At 36.4% G+C, this 24574-nt stretch overlaps 2 protein-coding genes across 4 annotated transcripts; both read right to left on the bottom strand.

Annotated features, from left to right (window-relative positions):
- Positions 1–4661: 4661 nt before the first annotated feature.
- LOC140006033 (protein LATE FLOWERING-like) lies at positions 4662–5231 on the bottom strand. The gene has a single exon (XM_072047580.1). The coding sequence runs from the start codon at positions 5229–5231 to the stop codon at positions 4662–4664; it is 570 nt and encodes a 189-aa protein (XP_071903681.1).
- Positions 5232–7109: 1878 nt separating this feature from the next.
- On the bottom strand, positions 7110–16575 carry LOC113714120 (sterol 3-beta-glucosyltransferase UGT80A2). Of its 3 annotated transcripts, none has more exons than XM_072081555.1 (14): positions 16103–16575; positions 15581–15765; positions 13273–13509; positions 12346–12457; positions 11062–11232; positions 10614–10677; positions 10410–10467; positions 10038–10215; positions 9665–9795; positions 8944–9046; positions 8758–8834; positions 7893–7940; positions 7655–7804; positions 7110–7552 (listed from the first exon to the last, which is right to left on the bottom strand). In XM_072081555.1, the coding sequence occupies exons 1-14, from the start codon at positions 16272–16274 to the stop codon at positions 7385–7387; spliced, it is 1854 nt and encodes a 617-aa protein (XP_071937656.1). In that variant the 5' UTR covers positions 16275–16575; the 3' UTR covers positions 7110–7384. The 3 variants fall into 3 exon arrangements, with proteins under 3 accessions (XP_071937656.1, XP_027093720.2, XP_071937659.1); XM_027237919.2 differs by having other exon boundaries at positions 16091–16574; XM_072081558.1 differs by lacking the exon at positions 16103–16575 and having other exon boundaries at positions 13273–13492; positions 15581–15721.
- Positions 16576–24574: the final 7999 nt, after the last annotated feature.

Raw genomic sequence — 24574 nt, 5'->3', positions numbered from 1 at the left:
CTTGTCAAGACATTGCAAATATGATGATATCGAAGTGTGGAATTTTATAACCTGTTTGCATGTCATCGAGCAAAGACAATCTTAGAAGGAAAATTTTATATTTATTCCATTATAAGGTCTATTTTTTCTCAAGTGATATGTTAGTAAAAATATTTTCCCTAGTGGTCCTTTTCTTTTCATAAATTTCCAGATTATAAGAACATGTAAATTTTTTCAAATTGAAGCAATTCTCACATATTAGCAGGGCAATTTATGGGTATATTTGTCCATTTATAATGAAGTTGGATCTAAACATGTCTTTTTATGTGAATTATAAAATGCCTTCTCATTCGACCGTTAGTCCAATGACTTAAATGACTAAAAGTTAACGTTAGGGACTAAACTGATAGTTGAGCTATAGTTTAAGAGGGTAAACTGACAAAAACCCTTAATTATAATCCGCTTCATGTATGTATGTGCATGCGGTACATAAGTTTTCTATTCGCAAGAGGCATACATGAAAAATTGGACCTGAAGTTGAAGATCAATACTCTCTCACAAGTCACTAAGAGCATAAAAGGTTAGAAAAGGATGAAAGATCAATTGCCACCCAGTTGAGAGTCGAAATGGGTCGACCTAAATGACTTGCAGCTTCTCTGGTGGTTTCCTCGTTAATTGAGTACTCATTTCACTCACCCAATTTATTTAACCAGGCCTCAACTTTTCGTCGGTTAGTCAATTCACCAACCCCGGCAAGTACGTAGGGAAACTTTTTGTTTTAAAGGAATTAAATGCAGGATTTCGTTTTCCAATACCAAGAAACTACTGCGGATTTCAATAATCTTTTCTGGAATGGTCAACACTTGCAACAGCATGCCTGCATTTTTCCGGGGCTAGCCTAAGAAATCCAATATCATCAGAAGTTAGTTAGATGGTTTGAGATGCACCGCTAATCAAGGGGGAAGGGGAATTAGCTTCTCCCATTGTTGCTGCGAATTATTCAATTCATACCCGCACCAGTCAGGACTTCGCTAGTCTGCTGCCAGTCTACGTTACGCTTCTAACCTTTTGCTTGCAGCCGCTCAGCGATTCGCGGTCCGTCTTCAATAAACAACAATTCTGAATGGTTAGTAATAAAAAGATAAATAAATAAGTGAACCCTATTCTTTAATGGTTAATAATAAGGCCCATAGAAGTAATTTATGAAATCCACGAAACTGATTACGGTTAATTTTTTTTTTTTTATAAAATATCATAATTTCATTAAAATCTGCACTAATTAATGGTAGAAATTACATATCAAATACACACAGATATGAAGAAAGAATACTCCAGACCTAAAAAATAATAAAATTATATTATAAAGTTCCAAGTTTAAAAAATAAAATAAAATAATCATAACTCCACGGACATCTGTGCATGCTTCCAATCACCAGATTTGTTGATTACATGCTTCAAGTCTAGATATGATGGTAAGATCTGTCAAATAAATCCAAGAAATTCTAGATCTGATAATTAAAATTTGAAAAAACTCAGATCTAATAAAAAAAATTATCAAAAACCTTCACTAGGAATCTCTAAGAGAGAATAAAATTCTCACTAAGGAGAGAAGGAACTCTCACTAAAAAATCTTAAGAGAGATTTTATTCACACAAATGAAAAGAAACTATAGAGAGGGCTCTTCCCATGGAGAAATATCAGAAAAATCTAATCTCTCCCATAGGAGAATGGAAGGAAGTTTTAGTTAGAGAGTTTTTTCAGCAAGAAGAAAGGGAGAAGGAGCCTTCCCTGCTAACCTTAGAGGGATTAGTCTGGCCAAAAAAGGCTGGGACACCCCCCTAAGTGAAAAAAAAAAAAAAAAAGAAGAAGAAAGGGAGAAGGAGTGACCTTTAATTGGTGATTACGGTTAATTTTAAATAACTATTATATGAGTATGATTGAAATTAAAACCCATTCATCGTCATAAAAACACCTCCTTAATCTTTATTTGTAGATTCCAAGCCTAATTCTTCAACCCAAATGAAGATGGATAGCATTTGCGCAATCAAGGAAAGAAGTGAGCTGCTGGTTCTGAATGCCGATTAGATGATTTGTTTTGAAGAAGGCGGTGGTGGCTGATTCACCATTTTGCACTTGCTTTGCACCATCATCAAGGGGCCAAACTCGAAAGAGTGAGCCACCAAGTGAACTAACAAGAAAGTGACTGCCTGTAATTAAGTCTCAACTCACCCATCCACAAAGGGCACTGCCATATTTCAACTACATACATGGACATCTATCCACCCTATATGTCCCTTTCGGGGATTTTACTCTTTTTTTTTTTGTCGTTTAATTCATCGTTGTCGCTGGGCATGCGGTTAAGCGCACATTGTAGAAAATGGCGATCAATAATTCTTTTGGTCGTTGAAGTTGACCATCTGGGAAGTGATCCTAATAGAATTCCAACATTAGGTCTGACAGTCAATTTCAATCCAAAACCCACTACCGTAATTCCAGGCACAAGGTTGTATGCCGAGATTCAACAGATGTTTAGCTAACATCAATCAAAATTTGGTAAGCCGAAAAGTTACAAGTAATGGAATAGAAGCATAATTAGACTTTTGTAAGTGGCATAGCAATTAATCTTGTCCATCTTTATCATTCAAACTGAGTCAGTGGTGTATACCTGTGCTTCGTCTTTTTTTGTTACAAGTTAGGCATGATTGCGGCCAAATTACATAAATTTTGGTGAATGATGTTCTGGTGAATCCTCTCCTTGCAAACTGCAGCATTCACCGCACACAAGCACGTGAGGTGCAGGGAATCCTTTCATTGAGAATCATCAAAGCCAGCCCATGTCGTCTTTCTTTGTTCCAATTACTAGTTCTATTTTGTCGACATAACAGTAACACTGGCTGATTCAGGTCTGGCGACGGAATGGGTCATGTGAAAGTGGGAATATGTCTCGTCGCTTAGCTTCTCATTTCATAGTTGTTTTCATCAAAATCCTAATTCCTAATATACTAGTACTACTAGTTCAATTAATTGCCAAGCAAGCACGCCTACATCCATTTTGTGATCCAAGTAACTAGCGGAAGAAAAAAAAAAAAAATTGTAGCAGACAAACTTGATAAAAACCTTGTCTGCCGAACAAGGCCTTTGGTTCGCATAGTTTCTTTTAGCGACGGAATGGGTCATGTGAAAGTGGGAATATGTCTCGTCGTTTAGCTTCTCATTTCATAGTTGTTTTCATCAAAATCCTAATTCCTAATATACTAGTACTACTAGTTCAATTAATTGCCAAGCAAGCACGCCTACATCCATTTTGTGATCCAAGTAACTAGCGGAAGAAAAAAAAAAAAATTGTAGCAGACAAACTTGATAAAAAACTTGTCTGCCGAACAAGGCCTTTGGTTCGCATAGTTTCTTTTTAGCTTTGTATCCCGAACTAACTTATATACAAGTATGTTATTAGAGAATGCACATGAGACTTGCATGATTCCCCTCGAACCATGAAAGAATGGTATATTGACTCTCACAAATTCTAAATTCCCTCGAGTGATCAAGCATTTTACGTTTACAGCTTGCTGGTAACAAATTATTGCTAAAAAGTTTTATGGAGTTTTTGCGGTCATCCTCGCACCACATTATTCTCAGAATCAATCGGTAGCAAAATTATTTGCCAGCAGCCCTGTGATCGACCCCTACTCTTTTACTCTGGATTGGGCTAGAAAAAAAATATCTCACCGGCCCATTTCTTCTTATTCTGGATCGACGACGGCAACAGGAGCAAATCCAGTTCCGCTGCCTAGATTCCAGAGGAAATCCCATTCCAGTGCTGGTCATCATCATTACAATTTACATTTGTCATCTGTGTACTGTAGATCACTCATCCTCCCTCTTCGGCTACTAATTATGGGACAAACGCAAGATTCAATCCGTATTGCTATTCTTCAATCTCCATATCAATCCGTATCAAATACTAACGTTGTACCCAAAAAAAAAAAAAAAAGATTACAATTAATAGGTAGATCTTAATTTATAGGAGCATAATCCGTGAGGTTATGAACGAAAAACGGTTTAGGTCCAAGTAAACCAAAAATATTTGCACACCCAATCACTTGATCTTAAACATGCACTAACTTGCAAGCATTTTCAAAAACACAGTAGTGCAATTGAGTAGATTTTGTATTCACTTAGCTTGGACTAATAATGGTAACCAGGAATCCGGATACTTAATTGAGACAAGGAATAACATAATCCATTTTTGCTTTGATTTTCTGTGGGATTGTCTTTCATGGTTTATCTAAATCAACATAAAACAGTCTTAAAAAATTACATGCCCTGATCATGAAAACAAACTCTCCTATCATCTTAAGAAGGGATTAATTCATGACATCTGAACTGTTTTCTCCTTTTTGGTTTTCAAATCTGCGGAGGTTATATATTAAAATAATTAAAAGTTCACTGATTGAGGAAACCACCGTAATCTTTTTATTAGGAACAGGAGGACAGGTGAAGAAAGAAGTTAAACGGCGTAGATCATTAGAATAAAAAATCTGGAAATAGTTCCTAGCTTGAAAAAGGACTAACATGATTCGAGGTCGGTCAACAAAATTAGCCTAACCATGATGCTCGAGGCCATGAAAAGCGGCCTAGCCAGACATGCAGGTATTCATAAAATATTCCCAGGCTCTTGTTGCCTACAAATGGAGAGACAAATCAAGCTTCTGATCTTTATCCTTATCATCGACACCACAGCTTTGGTTTTTATTTAGCGAGGGCGTAATCCCCGAGCATTCTCCGCTATTGCCATTGCACCTAGTTGAATTTCTTTGCCAATTTGACAAGCTTCTCTCATCCGCTTCATGCTGATTATACGGGTTATTCAAGTAGTTGCAACGATAAAGCACCATATTCTCAAACCGCGGTGCTGCATTGTTTGATCCAAACCTGTGAGAAACTTGATGGCCCGCAGGGAATTGGCAAAGGTTGCCCGCATGAGCAGTTAGGTAGACAGAAGGGTTGAGAATACCAATAGGATGATTGGGAGCAAATACTAGTGGTGGTTGTGGGAGGGAAGAGTAGGTGTTCAATTCAGGAGAAACCCTTTTATTCTTCCTAGCTGCACTCCTCTCTTTCTTATGGGCATTTTGATGACCTCCTAAAGCTTGTGAACTGTGAAACTTTCGCGAACAATACAAGCAAGGAAATGATCTTGTTGCGTCCTCAGCGTTGGTTGGTGAGACATGGACTCCATTCTCGCAACTCATACCTATAATATATGACGACAACATAACAACGGAAGGATTAATGACAAAAGAAACATGAAAACATATAAATCAAGCGGTTATTATTTTTTTAAGAAAAAAAATTTTGTTTAAGAGGGGTAGGTAGATTGAGGATGGATTGGACATATTTACATATGAGGCAGATGTATGTAGTATATTCAAACAAACCTTGAGTAAGTAGGGGATGTTGGCTTTCCTTGTGCAGAAATAACAGGTGGAGGAACAGAATGGAACTAGTTTAGTACCTGGGCTGGGGAGGGGTTTGATGATCTGATCAAAAGAAAAAGAACTTAGTTGCAAGGATGGTGGGAGTTCAGTCAGCAGTTATGGGAGGCTTGGGAAATGTGAAGAGCTGTCTGTGGTGTAAGTGGGATCATTAAAAAGAGTGCATGGACAAAGAGCAAGAGAGAGCGTATGGGCTTGGGAGTGGGAAACAGAAGAAGAGATAAGAGGAGGATAAGTTACTACAGAAGCATCCTCCTCCAATACGATACGTTTATGCATGCTGAAGCAAAGAGAGGTGATATTGGTGGAAGCAAAGATAGAGATGTGTCTATGTAAAATTGGCTCGGGGAAATGGGTTCTCTCTCTCTCTCTCTCTCTCAGCTGCCTCTCTTCCTCTGACTTTGGCACCTGGGTTTTTCATGCAGAGATAAGCGTCATGAATCATCACTCTTCTTTTATTTCACTCCTTGTCATCGTCAGCAACCAAAAATCCATCCCCATACCTTGAGAGAGTTTTGGTTGTAACTATTTCCATCGAAGTAACCAATTTACTGCGAGTGACACGCTCTTTTGTCCAACCAGCATCAAGCGGTGAATCAATTAAAAGGTATGCATGATTCAGGAAATTGGATTAGACGCAGAGAAAGTGAAGTTCTGAGCTGTAATACCCAAAACGCCAATATGGATGACCGGGGGACAATTCAAAGACAAAGCTAGAATTGTCCCCCACTTGGTCAGAGAGGCAGTTGCCTGAGTCCAGCTTCTCTATCTCTCTTTATGCTAATGGCCTATGCTGCCATTTTTAGCTTTATAATAAATAGTTATGGGGGGGATTCGGCCACTACGCACTGGTTCATCTGTACCATCTGACACATCCACCGCCATTTCCATGCAACTTGATCAGCTTTCATCCATTCGTCGTTGCTTGCCTGGGTTTTCCACATGACACACGTACAAGACAATTTACCACGGATTGTAGTGAATACTGCTGCTGCATAATGAACCTCCCCATCGTTTTTTCCCAAACTGTGTCATAGCACTCACCAACGAATCAAAAGAGCCTACAACTTACAAAACCACTTTGGTCATAAACTTTGCTTGAGAACTGCAGTGCCGATTCTCCACGCCAACCGCAAATTTACAATGCAATTAATTATCGGTCGGCAAATGTCCCCGACCAGAAAACAAGGCCGTAGATTTGCTTTCTTTAACCATGAGAAAGAAATCAAGAATGCAGCTCAACAGCATCTCCCGAATTAATGACTCGCTGCGACGGCCAACCCCAGAAGGCAAATATCATAACGTTTTCTAAGATTCGGCATACGAACTAGTTTAAGCAAAGCCCAATTTAATATTGCCTTGGCAGTAGGAGAATTTTCCTAATCCCCCCCCGCCAAAGATCGCCCGGCTGGTCCTGGTAAGAAATCAATAACCATATCGCACATATAGATTAATAAGCATTACAAAAAAAATGCATTCAAATGATCCTTTAAGAAAATAGTAAAAAAATCATACCAGCAGGACCCCCGTGGCCAAGTGCGAGAATAATCGAGGATGGGGGGTGGGGGGGAAGAGAGAGAGAGAGAGACTGTGTGTTTATAAACGGATACATCCATCCAGCAACAGATTCAGGAATGAATGATTAAGAATAATTTCTTAATTGAATGAAGATTAATCAAGATGATCGGTAACCGCCGAGTGCATGAATACATTTCTTCCCTTTGACTGGGGATTGGAATTGGCGAGAGGAAAAACTAACCCGATTTTGAAAAGCTATAGACAAGGTAAGAAAAATTAGGACTGGAGAAAGGCCAAAAGAAAAAACGAGGTGCAAACATAATTACACTATCAAAAATCTACGACTAATCAAGAATAGACAAATCCAAAAGCATGGTACCACAAATAAAATCCTAAGAGCAGCCAAAGCATTTTCTTATAGACAGAAAGCTTGAAGCTGCAGGTACTGGCTCGGGCTCCATTTTTTTACGCGGCAGATGTTTGAGGAAGGCTCTCACTGCTCCTGTTACTCCATCTTCATCCTCCATAGCCTTTGCAAGCTCAACTGCACGCTCTTTAACCTGTGCATCATCATTTGAATAGCACCACAAAAAATATTTTTCCTTACAAGGCCTCAAACGGAGAGAAGGGATATTAGACAAAAGCAAATTTCGCACAAGTACCTCCGCATCTAACATGAAATTAATTGCATAAACCAATTTTGGAAGTGTGAATTCATCGACTGGTATAGGAGGAGGACCTACACCTCTAGCATGTACTCTCTCACCCCAAAATGGTTGGTCACCAAAGAAAGGTACAACCGTTGTTGGACACTGCAGTTTGGACCGATTGTCATGTACAGCTTCAGAAACAATAATCAAACAATCCGCTATATGTTACATTGTTTCATGTTCTACTTACCGCAGCCTTAAGACCAGCAGCTGTTGTTCCAGCACCTCCATGGTGCACCTGAAACAAAATGCAAAACAATGGGGATTAAGCTCACCTGCTCATATATGAGTGCAGGTAGGATACTTTTTCAGGTCCAGCTCAGAACAAAGAGCACCATTTAATCAAATAGACATTGAACCAAAAATATTCATCTGATCTGAATTCTTAGATGCACAACAGAAATTACAAATGACTTAAAAGTAAGACCAAAACTCTCATAAAGAAGCTACAGGTGTAGATTTCACAAATTGGCAACGCCAGCTCGAATTTACTATTGGAAACCTGTGCTAGAGTTTGTTATACCAAAAACATAAATCAATTAATGCTAGAACTGTCATGTTTGCTATTAACTGTATGCTCAAAAAACTGGTTTATTAGCTGCTCAAATGGCTGCAGACCATGTTGGTCCACATAATAAAGCTGACTCTATCACCGCCCTGTGTTTTTACCCTTTTTTTTTTGTTCTTTTTCAAGTTTCTGGCTGTATGCACACACTGTATGCCCAAGGATAGTGAAATGTCAACTAATTATTAAAACTAATGCCATCCCTCTCTCTGTATGAAGTTCAGAGAGAACAATGATTTTTAATGCTTCAAGCTATCTTGAACTCATGTCTTTCCACCAACTGTAGTGCAAAATTATGGTCATACTCGTATCCACCAATCAATACACAGTCATCAAAAAATAACATTTGAAAGAGATTTCATGAACTTCTATTTCTCCATGCTTAAAGCAATATGCTACTCTGAGAATTCCAAGAAAACATTCATGTCCATAAACACATAATAACACCAGTTCAAGCAAGCACATTGCAACAAAGATGACAAAAGCTTACCACGGCAGCACATTGCAAGAAGAGCCAATCATGAGGGACATTATCCAGCAAATATATGAAGTCCTTTGGTTCAGCCACTGGAAGGAAATCAGCTAAATCAATAACAGAGAATCCCTATAGCAAGAAGTATGAATTTGCCAATGCAATCATAAACAAGAGAATCAAGGACAAGAAACAAAAACTTACAGTTACCAAGGCCTCCCCAGCCTTTGTTAATGATGCCTCTTTGCCCAGTTTTCTCCAATGCTTCAACAATTATTTGGGTCATTTTCTCTGGCTCTTGAACAGGCTGAGACAAAAGATACATGCCAGATTAAGGTAAAAGAGACACAAATCTGGATAGCCAAGGTGCATGAAGGCATGTAATAGCAGTTTATAATGTCAAATAGCAATGGAGATGTATGAATAAGTGCCAAAGTATGGAGCATGTTAGGTGAATTTTCTCACTAAATGAGGGATAGCCAAGAATTTTTCCAGCGTATTTTTTAACAGAGGATCTGTTAAAACCCAACCAATGACAAAATAGTTCTGTTAACTCCTTTTTGGTTCAACTGATGTTGGTCCATCAAGAGAGGGGAAAAAATTCTACCAGCTTGATGGGATTGAAGTCTGTGAACAAGATGTAAAAAGTTCGAAAGCTTAAAGCTGTACTTAGCAGAATCATAATCAGAAAGGCATTTCAAGAGCTGCTTGGAGTATTCATAGGGAAAAGAATAGTTATTGTCAAAGCAGTGATTTCAAGTGATGTTGTCCAAGATGATGAGGGATTAGCTGATTGGTAACTGAAATTCAAGGGAACCAAAGTCAATCAGGACTATCTTCTCTATATCAAAACCAAAAAGAAAGTCAACCACCATGACAGGAATGGTGAACACATAACAGTAAAGTTGGAATTTTCCAAACTCACAAGGCTACCAAATCCAATGTAAATGGGTTTTGGACCAGCGTTAAGCCAGTTTACAAGTGGTTCAGGAGGCTGATAATTTGATGCTAGATCAAGGAAGCAAAAACCTACAACATCCACCTTTTGTCCCCAATCTACAAAATAAAAAACACAAAGAAGGGTCAGACTCTAAAACATCAGTCCAGGCTGCATTGTATGCCAAGAGAAAGAAAACAAGTCACAAGCTATGAGATCTAGAATAATTAATATCTAATTGTCAATAGACTGCATACCCATTCAACAAACTCAAAATTGTAAAATGTTCAGATATAAAACCTCCTGGATTCTTGGAAAATGAAGCATAACTTTCTCATAATAGGGGGTATCTGTTTAATACCTTTTGGCTTAGGAACAAGGTGGGGACTCCATATGTAACCATGTGGAATATCAGACTCAGAGCCTTGTGAGCCGCTCAGGTAAGTGACTGGCCGTAGCTTCAGTTTTTTCTTTCTTGCATCATTTATCATATCCCTTATTCCTAGCCAGATTAAGGAGTCAACAATCTGATATGAAAGCTGCAGAATTCACACGAACAATTGTTACCCAGGAAACAAAAAATTCTGGTGAAGCAAACCAACAATTGAGAAGAGGAGAGGATAAAACTAGTGAGAGAAAAGTCCCAGAGGAAAGACAAGAGAAAGGAATTCTGAAGCACAAAATTTCAGATAAATGATGACAAGATCGCAAAAAATTACAAATGAACAATTACCCTATATCCTGCTGGTTGTTTAACACGGGATAAAGGATGGGGAAATTCACTAGTTGGCCTGTTGGAAAGATAAGATGCTAATTGGTCAATATATCCAGAATCAGCAATTGAAAATACATAAGGATAAGAAGGTTAATCAACAATATAAATGAATTTGAACTAAAACTACATTTGTTATAACTCTGCTAACCATATAAAACTTACGTCCATGGCATTGTAAAAAATATGTGGAGTGGAACTTTTAATGCCTCTGCAACATGTGTATGTCCTGAAACATAACTTAAATTGGTTAGCTGCAGATATTAATGTGTTTGCCTGCATTTTTAGTGACACTCTCCTTTAATCATCTAAACTTGAACTTTATGAGGTGCCCAACTACATAAAAACCACATAGGTGTTATTATTGGACTTTTTGGGTTGTGTCAAAGATGTTAACTGGACTTTTTGGGTTACTTTATTAAATTAGTTGAATTATAACATGCCTCTGCACAGTAAAATAATGAAAGAAACCTGCTGATTATTGACATGCATTTTTTTGTTGTTGGGGGGGGGGGGGGGGGGGGGGAGCTTCTACTACAAGGCACAGGACAAACAATTGTGTAATTAAGTGGACAAGAATGACCAGTAGATTTAATAGACTATGGAATCTAACCATATGCTGGAGGATTTGCAATAATTGCATCAGCTTTGAAAGGAATTCCCGTATCAACATCAGGTTCTTTACAAGCAGGGAGTAAAGAATTTATTATTTCCTTTATTTGATTCCGTTGGATAGGTATTTCTGAAGGTCCTGATGGCAGAAAACCTTTGTTCTTAACCATGTCTGCAAAAATTCCAATCAAAAGAAGGGAAAAAAAAAAAAACAGAACCGTTATTTAACATCCTTGCTACTGCACAAGCATTCACCAATGAGAAAATGCCAAATTTGAAAACTTAGTGGTAATTCAATTGTGTCTCAATATATTACCAAGTTCAGATTTGACCGCCTTACAAACTGCTAAAAGCCCCAACACCACAACTTAGAGTGCATTAAAAAATATATTAGCATCCCAAAAGTTTGCCAAAATAGAGGATGATCTACAAACCAAGATCAGATGCAACTGAAAGACAAATCTTCGAACTGGGGAAGTGCTAATAAGAAGACGAAAGCAGGGTTAAGTCGAGAGCCTGGCAGGGACAATATTTGGAGTGAAGTCGTAGTTAGCACATAGCAGCAGGGAAGAAAGATGCGCTTTATATTGGAATGCACATTATCCACTTTTCAAATGTTCAAGATATGGCTAACTAAAGGAGAAACGAATTTTTAGAGAGAAAAAGATGATGATTTGAAGAATCTAGTCCCAGGAACAATAACCTGATAAAGCATACTAATGCACTGCAAAATGAAGATGGACATTATAAACTTTACACTTCAGATGTTTTAAAGCCTGATAAACCATAAGATTGCTATGTATACATCATGATTATCAGAAAGCATGTCTTATCTAACTGTAAAGACACGTCTTTTAGAGTCAAAAGTTGCTTTCCTTTTGTGTGGACGCATTTCAGTGTGACAACAGTAAAATGTATAGACAAATAAGAATTGAGAAATCTGGTATGCACAATATTTGACAGGCAAAAACAGGAAACAAATTCAATGCATGCCTATATCCAATATAATTGTCCATATCGTCTTAGCAACAATGTTCCAACCCATCATCCTAAACCAGTTGAAAACTTTACAAGATGTTCATGTGTCATTTGATTAGGATATAATCAGAAGTCTTGCCTGCATTAATTGATCAAAACATATCAAACAAGTAAACACAGAAGTACATCCTCGGCAGTTTAAACCAAACTTTAACATCAAATACAAGATAAGTACGTCGTGAACAGAAAAAAAACAATCATTTCATGACAATTGTATTAAATTAAACAGGAAAAATGAAGTACGGACATCCAGCAAGGACTTTTGGATCGCCACCAAGAGGATAGAATTCCAACCCAGAAGTCAACACAAACTCTTTAAAATTTGAATGAGTTGCCAGCCTTACACGATGGCCATAGTCCTGCAACAAAATCTTTATCAGTAAAATTTCATGAACTCAATCACATTATTATCTTTAATGATGGTTGATCGACTTACTAATCCCTGTTTAAGAGAGAAGAATAAATCATCCAAGATCTAGTTTCAAGGAGATTGCAGCTCCAATGGACTCAGCTTCTTTAGCTTTACTAGAGTTATCAAGTGCTAATCATCTAGGCCAAATTAGATGGCCCAAAAACATGGTAAACCATTTATATTCCAATAAGTAAACACTATAGAAGGAGGCTCCCAAAAGCCTATTTTTATTGATAGATTAGAACTGGAACACCAAAAGAAACATATGACAACCAACATCCTTTTCCCAAAATGGATCGGTGGTTGCCCAAAAACATGGGAAGAAAAAGTGGTTGATGTTGCAGTTACAATATCCAGATACTAGGGTCTAAGCTGTTGCATTTATGACACCTGCATCCTCCAATGGTGCAGGCAAATGAAGAGAAATCCAAATCCAGTATCTTCTAAACTTTAGAACAGAATAAAGAAACAGTGGCACTCCACACAATGCAAATCATGCAAACCTCAACTCACAGCTGGACAGTATCATAGATGGTTGGAATGATAATATACACATGACCAGTAGGCAACCAACTGAAAGAGTACAAATGACCAGAAAACCCAAAGATATCCTAGTTGGAAGGAAAGATAATTTGACATTAAGAAACCTATGTTTCTTAGGGAGTGGAGCTGCATACTGCATGAGCATATACATAATAAGTTCTCTTGTACCTAGAAATGATGATAATCAAGATATCAGTTAGCAAGGCAGAGCAAATGTACCTGCAATTTCTTTCCAATTGCAATAAATGGTTGCACATCACCACGTGTTCCAACTATAAGCATCACTATCTGTAGTGGTGGAATATAGCGAAGTTCTGTATCATCAAGAGGTATGTCATCAGCTTCAGATGGTTGTTCACTGGCAATTCCTATAGCCTGAGGTTCAACATCTCCAGGAAATTCAAACTCTACAGTTCCATCATCTTTGACAGTAGCTATTCTGTTCAACAATTTGAGCTGCAATTTTTTAAATGTTTAAAAAAAGATTGCAAGCATGTAAGTACTTAAAGTGTCACCATGTGCAATAAGTAATCTACAGTAAGGAGATCACCAAGATTTAGAAACTTCATGACACTGTATGCAGCTATAACATTAGTAGTATTGCACCAAAAAGCATCTTAATGAAACTGATGCAAATTGGAAAATAACTGCTCTTAATAGATACACCAAGTCAGTATCTGATCTTTGTAAATGAATAAATGCATCTAATAACAATAATAGGATAATACACATTAAGGAGACCTCAATGCATCCTTTTATGAACTGAAAATGCCAAATAGTCATCGACCTTGTAATCTGAAGAACAATATTCAACAACCTGCGTCAGACATTGAACTTTTCCAATACAAACTCCAACCCAAGAAACCAATTATCTTGCTTAAGCTCAGTCAAACTTGCAAAATGTTCACCAACTTGAAATCAAATTAAGCTAATTTTCTTTAAATGCTGGACTGTTCATAAAAGGATTAAGATTCAAAAACTCAAGGAATTTCACAGGTGAGAACTGTATGCTGGAACTTGCTTCTGTAATATATTGAAGCAAGTAACAAGTGGACACTGGTTGACAATATAAGAAAGCTGAAGAAAAATGCACAAGAAGTGAATTTATAGGGAGAGACGTGGCCTATTGTCTACAGCTAAACCAGTGTCCCTAAGGCAACATATGATTTTGTTTTTTCCATGGCATGATTTCCACATGGCTTCCTATTTGTGTGATAGAGATGCTAAACGTTTCCTGTAGTGTAGAGATTAGCATTTCATAAAAAAGAAACCAAAAGAACAGAGACAAACAAAATTCTATAGTTATCACAGATATTAATTAGTCACACTTTCCTCACCCTAAAAACTCCACAAATATGGGGCATAACAAATAGTTCAAGACTGTTTTTTTTTTTTCTTGCTTTTTGAGTGGTTCAAGACAGTGTTAGTCTGGTAGACCATCATCTAACTCCATGGTTGTTACCTTCGTGCACCAAAGTGATATTTCACATATCTTATTTTATCATTGTGTTTTTTGTTGATCATCAATACATCACGCTCTCTCAGGAAGCTCTCCAGGATATTATAATATTAGTGTTAAGAACACACAGATATGTGTCCAATTTAGAAATAATTAATTTATTACATGAATTAGTTTTGCGCAAATTATGTTTTTTTACATTAACATTTTTCATTAAAGAACTTTGATTTATTAATATTTGCTTCAATGAGATTATAGTTAATTTGGTAGTTACAATACTTAGGGTAGTTATGAGCGGCTATGTTGGCAAGCTGTGATTAGGTGATTAGGATGTAAATTAGTTTTTCTAAGGGTAAAATTGGAATTTCAAAAAATGCAAAAATGTTTACAACAACTGCTACTATACTAGCTTTATATAATGTATAGATACGTATTTATGGTGGCATTTGAATGTACCAATGAGGATGCATGTACCAATGAGGATGCACGCTTCTACAACATTCCCCATGACTGCAAGTTCAAACCATACGCGAGAGCTGAAAGGAATTCTTTCTAACACAAAAGCTGACAACTGTAAGAACTTCCACACACTCTTTAATCTTTTCAATTGACCATTATCAACAGCATTTCTTCCAAGACCAAATGGCCAGAACAATATATTCAAATTTTTAATTGGTCTTTCACCAAATTCATGCTTCAAAATTGATTAATTTTAACTATTGAAGAGAAAATTGACCAAAAGAAGGGAGATAAAGCAAGAAAGAAGACAGATAACAGGTAGACGAAAAAAGAATGAAAGCAGGACATTATAATAAACTTCTTCAACTCTCAGGTTGATCGATGAATGCCACACAAATACAATATTAGTCGTTTATGTTAGCAATCACTCTAGCCGGTAAACTAATTTTGACAATAAATAAAGTCCAAGATCCACATCATAAACCCTGAAGAAAAAAGAAATAAAAATAAAATAGAAAGCCCTTAACAGTCTAGCACCTTTTTTTGTAAATGATGCGCAATGTTGTCATGTGAAAGAAACACGCAAACACAATAAGGACATAACAATACCTTCTGTTGCACAGGAATTTTGTCGTCAAAAATTTGTGCTGCCTCTTCAGAAAGTATGTTATGATGCCTCTGGCCCTCAGTTTTTGCTCTTTCCAACGTAAAATTATTTAAAGGTGGTTCCAATTTGTCTAAACTCAGAATTTCAGGTTGTAATGTAGTCACTCTGGAGATACTCCCAGCGGTTCCTGGCAAATTAATAGCAATTAATTCAATTGGAACTTTTACCATTCCAATGCCAAACAACAATCAAACAGTCACATCTCTCATCTTACTTCCATACCAAAACGTAGACACCCTAATTTCAAGAAAGAGAACTTAAAAAAGAGAGTTCCACTTCGAATTGCGCAAGAACTGAGAAGTTTCTAATTCATCAGAACCAAAAAGGATGCATCAGCCGGGAAGGGGGTTCGATTTAGCTTAATCGTCGTAATTTCGACCTTCATGTCCTACTACTTCGCATGGGAAAAGCAAAAAAAAAAAAAAAATTTGCTACGAGTTCAATCAATAAACCTGAAGAGTCACCTCCGCCATTAGAAACTGGAGCATCACTGCTGCTACAGTCGACGGTGTGTACTTCACCACCATAACCATTTCTAATACTTCCGCCTTCAGCTTCCTTCTCTAATTCCACGGAAACTTCGCTGGAAGTCGAAGAAGTTCTAGCCTGGTCAACTTTCTCCAACGACTCCGCCATCACCGTTTCCGGCGAACTTCGCCGTTCCTGCTCCTTTCGATCCAGATCTGAAGAGCTTTCCAGAACTCCAGAAATATATATCGGTAAGGTAGCTATGGATACGAGTGTTGGTGAAGCAAAGAGTTGAGGAAGTAACAGTAAGGACAGAGGAAAAGAAAAAAGAATTTTTTTTTTTCCCCCCTCCGAAAAAAAGGCACGTTAGAGGGAGTGGGTGAAGGGTCTGAGATTATGCTGGAATCGAGCGGAGGACAAGAAATAACCGCAACTAGCCTACAGCAACGGATTCTGTCTAATCATCAGATTCAGACCAGAGAGCTTTTTTTTGTGATTTTCATTTTATAATTACGTATGCTGACGCCAAAATGCTCGTCATTGCCACTCGCAACTGACTCCAGTTGGACACAATTGCGGGTCGTTTCAAAATTACAATTGACCCGTCTACCATTTGAATGCTACAACCGGCTTTCAAAAAAGAAAAAAAAAAAAAAAAGGTTACAGTCTGGCTCAATATCATATTTTTTAACTACCTTCACAATTTATCAATTTTCTTGAATTTAATTTTGTTTTGATTGTATAAATATTTGTTCATGCTACAGCTTGAACAATTATCAAAATAAGCTCAATATTCAAATGTTGGGAGTCAATAATAAATATCAAACTCATAAAGAGTAGTCCTTTACAACTAATAGACATTTGGTTTGAAAATGATGTACATTAATATTTTGTTTCATATTTAAATTTTAAAAATTATCACCACTTTTAATGAGAATTTGTAAGCATTGACATTAAATTTTTGAGAAGAAATAATAGTCATCTATTTCTTCACTTTTCATTGTGTAGACGGTAGAAAAACAAAAACAAAAAGGAGTAACAAACACCTTTCTTTCACTATTTCTTCTTAAACTATACATCTAGTCATACTCAAATCTATCTTATTTCAATTTATCTGTCATTTTTTTTTTCACTTTCGATCCTACTATTCTTAGTATCCCATTTCCCTGTTATTCTTTTTTACTTAAACTCCATATGATTGTAAATCTCAAATTGATAAGATACAATTAAAACATAGATTTTTATTCAGAAAAACAAAAAGATTGCTAAGTCTACTATGAAAGAAGTACGGAGGAGAAGAAAATTTGTTGTTGAAATCTTGGTCAAAGTTACTCATTGTTCAATTCACCTCTACTGAAACAAAATAAAAATTTGAATATTGGGCAGCCTTTTTGAAAAAATATTGAATATATCCTGCTAATTTGTAGATGTACCCCCATTCACTAAAAAAAACTTGTATTTTTGATTGCTAGTTTTGAGAAAAAACATTAAAACAAGGGATAATTTTAGAAACCTCCTATGAGGTTTGTCATAATATCACTCAACTCTCTTAAAATTTTTAAAATTTCACTTACTTCTACTATCAACTTGATAAGACTAAATATTCATATCAAAGGTCACAATTTGACAACACTGCCTCTTGTTCTTAATAACTATTTAAGCACAAAGCCAAAATAAAATAAAATTTTAAAACCAAAAAATTAAAATTAAAAAATAAATTGCTAGCTAATAACGGTTCACATTTCTTTATATTAGGATCATGGTGGAATAGCAAATGACGTAGATAAATTAAATTTAATCAAGGTCAACAACTTAGGAGGATTTTGGTAAGTAATTAATCTCTTGAAAATTTTCGTGCATAGTTAAGTTACAATTAAGAAAATCTAGATATATTTTGAGGAATTATGTTTTAATTCATGGTGTAGTTTAAATTGTATTGAAAACTAAAATAATCTCTTCTTCACATGCGTGAATTTTTCAAGGTGTAAATTTTATTTTTGTTCTAACACGACTAAAATAATAGTTTCGTCAAAAAATTTACACCTTATAAAAATTTAACCTTATTTTTTTATTATTGTTATAAATTTCATAAGTAGGACAATATAAAGGTAGTATTGAAACAAAAGTTGTATCTTTATTGTATTTCTTCTAAAAGGATTAAAATGTTACAAGAAATGTCAATTTAAGAAAAGTAAACGAAATTTTTAAAACTTCAGAAGAGTTGAGTGATATTACGAGAAACCTCGACGGGGTATATGAAATTATCCCTTAAAAAACACCATTTTTTATTTTGAATAAAAAATGCAATATCCACACAAAATAACTCAACGCATGGCTGTAATAAAAGGTCGGTACAAATGATTTTGGAATTCAGATGTCACATGCACGCGAGTCTACGAGCGCAATTGAGTCAGAGCATCGTCCTCTTAAACTTTAATAAATCTTATCATTGGGCTGCTGTACGGTCTAGACCAGAGGAAACTTTTAACCGTCCGAATTCTTGAATGAGAAGTAGTCATCTCGTATGGCAGTTGCCCGAAATTATAGTAAATGCTTGTAAAGGCACTAATTATATCAATATAAATTGAAGTGACATTTTGACTAAAAAAAAATATCTTGAATGTTGACCACCGTTGAGGCTTCCTCTCAAGCTCACAATTTCATAGACAACTCCTCCTCCTCCCGCGGCTTCTAAAGTATCATCGTGGAAGTGTGATATAAGAAGAGAAAAAAAAAAAGAAAAGGATATTGCGCGATGCGAACAAAAAAACAACTTTAAGGCTTTGTTTTGGAGTTGAGAATTTAGACAGAAAAAAGGGAAAGAAGTCTGAATATGTTTGGATGCGCGATTATTTGAGATATTTATTTAAAATAATTACTGAATCAATATATGCAATATGATGTATGTGAGATAAAAAAATGATTGAAAAGATAAAAAGGTATGTTGGAATGATGCAAGTAAATTATTATTTTTCAAATCATTCTTGTCCAAACAAACTTTTCTTTGTTTGTTAGTTTTTACTTTTTAGTAAGAACAAAAAATGAAAGAAATGGGAGGATTCAAGCGTCACAGCAGTCAAAACTTTTTCTCTCAAATTGGACGGAAATGAAAGGAAACTTTGAGGAAGCTTGTCAAATATTTTCAAAATGCCCATTTTGTCCTTAAAAAGTTATTGAATAAATATTTAATGACTTCCGTATCCAAAATTATTCCACTAATTTTTAAAACTCTCAAACAACATAACATTGTTCTCTTTCTCTTCTCTCATAATTTAAGTTTTTCCTTAGTTTCTTTTCTATCCTAAACTCCCAAACTAAGCCTAAAGCTGATTAGAGAGTTGTGCATCAATATGACCACAACTAATGCTTTGTATGGTATCTCACATTTCAATTATTTTTACCATGTTAAAAAAAAGATAAATTATTCGTACTTACCTCAAAATTTTTGAGTAGTATATTGCTACATTAGAATTATGTTAATAATTGCAAAATTTCAGTCTGTAGATGCATTTACTTGATGTATAACTATGCTTTATAATTCATATACTGACAAAACAAACTACACATAAAATTTCTTTGGTTTTTTATCTGGACATAATAAGTGAAATAATAAGCTATCAATGAGAAATATTCTCACAACCCATTTTGATAAAAAAAAAAAAAGAAACAAAAAGCAATTTGAAGATAGAAGAATTAAAAGACAAGTTTTGTAACACAAGAGCTAAACCACTTTTACATCTTCAATGGCAAGTTTCGCTAATATGCTCACCTTTTGATCGCAAGAGAAATTAGAGTATGCAGCATATGGTTTTGCTGATCTGCAATGGAACTATCAAAACACTTTTTCCAAGTGAATAATACCCCACGATCGGGTCGGTGCGACTGGGTGCGAATTGCCATAGCCTTGTATCAAAGGCAATCGCGCAAACATATTTAGCACGAATGCGAGAGACGAGACAGTAAAAGGTCGGGTGATTACTGATTACACCTGGGGTCACGGATGCACTTTCCTTGAACGGACTCCTTCCTTGCAAGCTAGCGGGGGACAAACGAGAACGGTCCAGGTCCCCTCATCCACTAAAGGATGATTCTGACGGTTGCGATCCTTCAACCACTCAGTCTGTAATCTAATAGCCAACGCAGAGTTTGCTCCGGTCAAGAACTAATTCACTTTACCCAAGAGAAGCTGGGTTTTGAATCCAATCGTCCGGCCCGACGGTTGTTTGCCTTGTCTAAGAAAATTTAGAACTGGAAGTTCGATTAGTCATCTACAAAGGAGACAAAAAAAAAAAAAAAAAGGACCGAGTTTGAGTGGAGTTCGAAGTATTTGATACTAGCTACTTGATTTTGACTCGTCAATAGTTCAATTAAAGACTCGACTCAAATTCAATATTGATCGCGTTCGAATTGAGTTCAAACTATTTATAAATAAGGTAAACGAGTTAAATTTGAGTAGAAAAAAAATTAAAATTCAAGTACTTGATTGTTTAAAATACAGAAAACCTTCTTGTGATTTGACTAATTAACACGCTATCTCCTCATTATTTAAAAACACCCACACTACCCCCCTCGTGCTTTGGATTAGAGTAGAATTACGCTTTTTTACCTGCTATGAACCGGTAGTCTGTCTATTACTAATTTTTTTTCTTTTTTATTTTATTTTCCTTTCCTTTCCTTTTTTATTCTTTTCTTTTCTATTCTTCCTCTTCTTCTTCCTCCATTTCACATTCTCCACAACTCACAATATCGAAGCAAAGGTCTTGGCATCTGCTAATTTTTTTATTCTTTCTTTTTTCTCCTCTCTCCTGCTCCCCTTCCCCCTCCACCACTTCACACCACCATCCCTTCCCACCAGAACTTTGCACCACCATTTCATACCACCATCCCCCTCGCCACCCAAACTCTACACCATCCCTTCCACCACTTCATACTCTCCCTCTTTGGCACCCTTACGCCTTGGCGTGAGGCATAACAATTAGCATAGGAAGAAAGCACACATCCAAAATTACTGCTCCAATTCTGTCTTTTATTCTCTCCTCTCACTCTGGATTAGCCAAGAAAATACCTAAATTGTTTAAACCCTATATAATTGCAGGCAAAATTACTGCATCAATTGCATTGGAGAGTCATTGGTAATGGCAAGTAGTCCTCGCCTTTATTTGTAGGTTTTTGGGGGATCGGAGATTTTAGTTTAGAATCTTCTTTCAATTCTTTGCTAAGATGAAGCTTTCTTTCCCCCTCTCCTCAAAGCCCTAAAATTCGACCCTCAAGAAACCCTCTGACGCTGCCACCGACACCGAAGAGTCAAAAGAATTCATTATCGAATTCGACTTCTCCAAAGCCCCAATCGCAAAAAATCCGGATAATCGGATAATTCCTCCTAAGCCCAACGAATGGAGGCCGACTAAGAAGATGAAGAACCTCAAGCTCCAACTCCAATCTAATGCTCAAGAGCAACCGATGCTCCAATTTGAAGTTCCCGTCTGACCCGACTTCTGAGAGTATGTACTACGATCTTAATCTGCGTAATTCGGGTGATTGGGCCGGAGCGAACCCACAAGAATTTCCTGATTCAGCATCTAACGAGGACCCTGTGTTGCATAAATTGAGGGAGGATTTTGGGGTCATTGTTTTGAAAAAATCTTTGGAGACAAAGCAGCGAGTGGTGGTGGCGACTGGCGTCAGTAGAGAGAGATGGCAGAGCAAAATAGTGAGAGGGTATGAATAATTTTTAGAAAATTTTAAAAGTGCATAACTAATTATACAATTTGTAAAAATACAAATGATAGTTAAGTCAAAGCACCAAAATTGAAAGAAAAAATGACAATAAAATAAAAAATAATAATAATAATAATACATCACTTGCAGGTAGCATACAGGTTACCGGTTAAATTTCACTTTAGTCTAAAGTACGAGGGGGTAGTGTGAGTGTTTTTAAATAATGAGGAGGTAGCGTGTCAATTAGTCAAACCACAAGGGAGTTTTGTGTATTTTATCCTTTATTATAAAATTATGAAATTCACTAAAAAAAAATTTGAGCTTAAAAACTCGTTTGACTTCGATTTGATCGAGTTTGATTAAAGTAAAATAAGCTTAAGCTCGAATTTGTGTGGAATATCACTGTAGAAAGCTTCTTAAATTTGTGTGGTTATGCGGCTTCCGCCTAGCCACCGAGGCGGCAAGGTACAAGATGTTAGTTAAGTTATGCCTGACCACATTACATGTCCTGGTCAAGTACCTCCCAGTCGTACTCTCCATAACCGGTACTGATAGTTGAGCAGTTTTTCGATTCCAAGAAAGCTGAAGAAAGTTTTTTCGACTTTGGAAGTGTACAATTCTGTTTTTGTTCCTCGTTTTTCTGGTACTGGTATTTGATAAGAGCTCACTGCAACTGAATACTGGGTATTTCATCATGAATGAATGCAGATCAAATCTTAAATGAAGTTGTGAAGACGTAGAAGGAAAGAAATCAGACAATTGAATTACTATGATTTCTCGCTGTTCTTCTTCCATGTTCTATTCTGTTGACTGAGCAATGAATTGTACAAGCATACCTAACCTTTGATAGCCATCTTACAAGTCACGGTGCAACAAAATCAAGGCTCAGATGCCAATTTGGCCCCGTAAGTGCAGAAATAAGAGAGATGTTGTTGCAACACATGGGATTTTATATAGTATTACTTTTTTTAAAAAAATAAATACAGCCATCACTCTGTTTTTTATTTCATTTATTCTGGATTTGAAACAACTCACTTTAATTAATTATAATTTAGTAGGCCTTCCTGATTGTCCCCCCCCCCCCTATAGTGACTTGTTGTGAGGACTTTAAGGTGTTTGATAATCCCATTAACTACCTTAAATTACTTAATTAATTGCTCCTTAAAAAAAACATGTTTGAGGGCAAAGGGTTGTAATTATTATTATTTTTTAATCTAAAAAAAGGACCTGACCCCACTTCAGACCCCAACCCTTATTCGAGTTGTTGGGCTATTCCCCATTTTTGTGACAAGACTTGAACACTGGACCTCGGGGGTACTAACCCTTAGTGAGACCAGCTTGACTGCCTTGGAAGGGCGGCAAAGGGTTGTTATTAATTTCATGGCTTGTTGATGAATTTCTTAAGCTTAAATAATTCCCCGAAACTTCAAGGGAATGGAGACCTTCTTTCTTTTCTTTCTACAAGTCAACGATCATGTCCCACACACCACCATGAAATCCTTTTTTAAAACGAATGGGGCAAGAGAATTCAAATAAAAATAGCTTAAAAAATATTTGAAATCTTAACAAATTTATTTTAACTCAATTAAGATGAATTAAAAGGGGTAGTTGTAATTTGCACGCCTAAACTACTCATGATTAATACTTTGCCCCCTAAACTATAAGTTATAGCAACATAGTATCTCACGCTTTATAGTTTATTGTAGACTTTCTCAATAGCCTAAATTACGTTGGAAACTAGTTAGCCCTTTGCAATTAAAAAGACCATAAGCTCCTTACCTAAGTGAACTGCGCTAGGTTGGCCTTTTTTCAGTAGCCACATAAATGCTTATATTTTGTTAATATTTATATTACTAGAAAAAAGTAAGAAATATATTAAATACAAGAATATATAAAAGTGGGATGGGATGGGATGGGTTGGGTGATTCGAGAGAAAGAGATAATATAAGTACTATAAGGTTTCGGGTTCAAATCCTCTCACTTATATTTAAAAAAAAGTTAAAAATTATATATATATATATGGTGGATGGTGGCATGTATACTCTGTCGGGGTGCTATGGTGAAAAGAGTACTTCATGTAGTTTAAAAAAAAAAAAAAAAGAGTTCTTCTTATTTATATTTCCGAATTTGATTAAGGTTGAGATCTCAAGAATTAGAGATTTTAAATTTAATCCCCTGCCCTCTCTCCACTTTTTAAAGTTCCATCATTCCCCTATTAAAACAAGTTTAAATAAATAATAAAAGAAGGGTTGCATCGTGCTGTAATTTAATAGTTTAAGAATAATCGGGGGGTGCTGAGTGCAAATGACAGTAACAAGTCTAATAAAGCTAAGGTCTTTCTTAATTTCCACACGAAGATCAAGTGTAGCTTCGTCAAAAGTTCCATGAGTTTTCTTTCTTAGTTTCCACGGTGTGATTCCCATTGAACTTTCGGAGCAAATGCAACAAAATCAGGGAAAAACTCGGATTGAGATATCCACCCACGGCCCTGCCCACCACGTTCTTCATGCATTTCATAATGCCAAAGTCCCCACCGGCAGACAAGTGCATTACTGCAATCGGTGAAGACACGCATACCCAAAACCAAGACCAACGCCAAAAACGAAAAAGACTAATACTCCCTCCCTTTTTTTATAACTGGCGTTTAAAGAATTGCACGTCAATTAAGAAAAGTTTTCATTGCTTAAATCTATACACCACTTTCCTTTTATACCCTCATTAATTATTCCATTCACCCATGTTTTCTCTCA

This window comes from Coffea arabica, chromosome 1c (assembly GCF_036785885.1).
Source record: "Coffea arabica cultivar ET-39 chromosome 1c, Coffea Arabica ET-39 HiFi, whole genome shotgun sequence".
Lineage (NCBI taxonomy): Eukaryota > Viridiplantae > Streptophyta > Magnoliopsida > Gentianales > Rubiaceae > Coffea > Coffea arabica.
The sequence above is the reverse complement of the archived record's forward strand: the minus strand, read 5'-3'. Positions and strand labels throughout refer to the sequence as shown.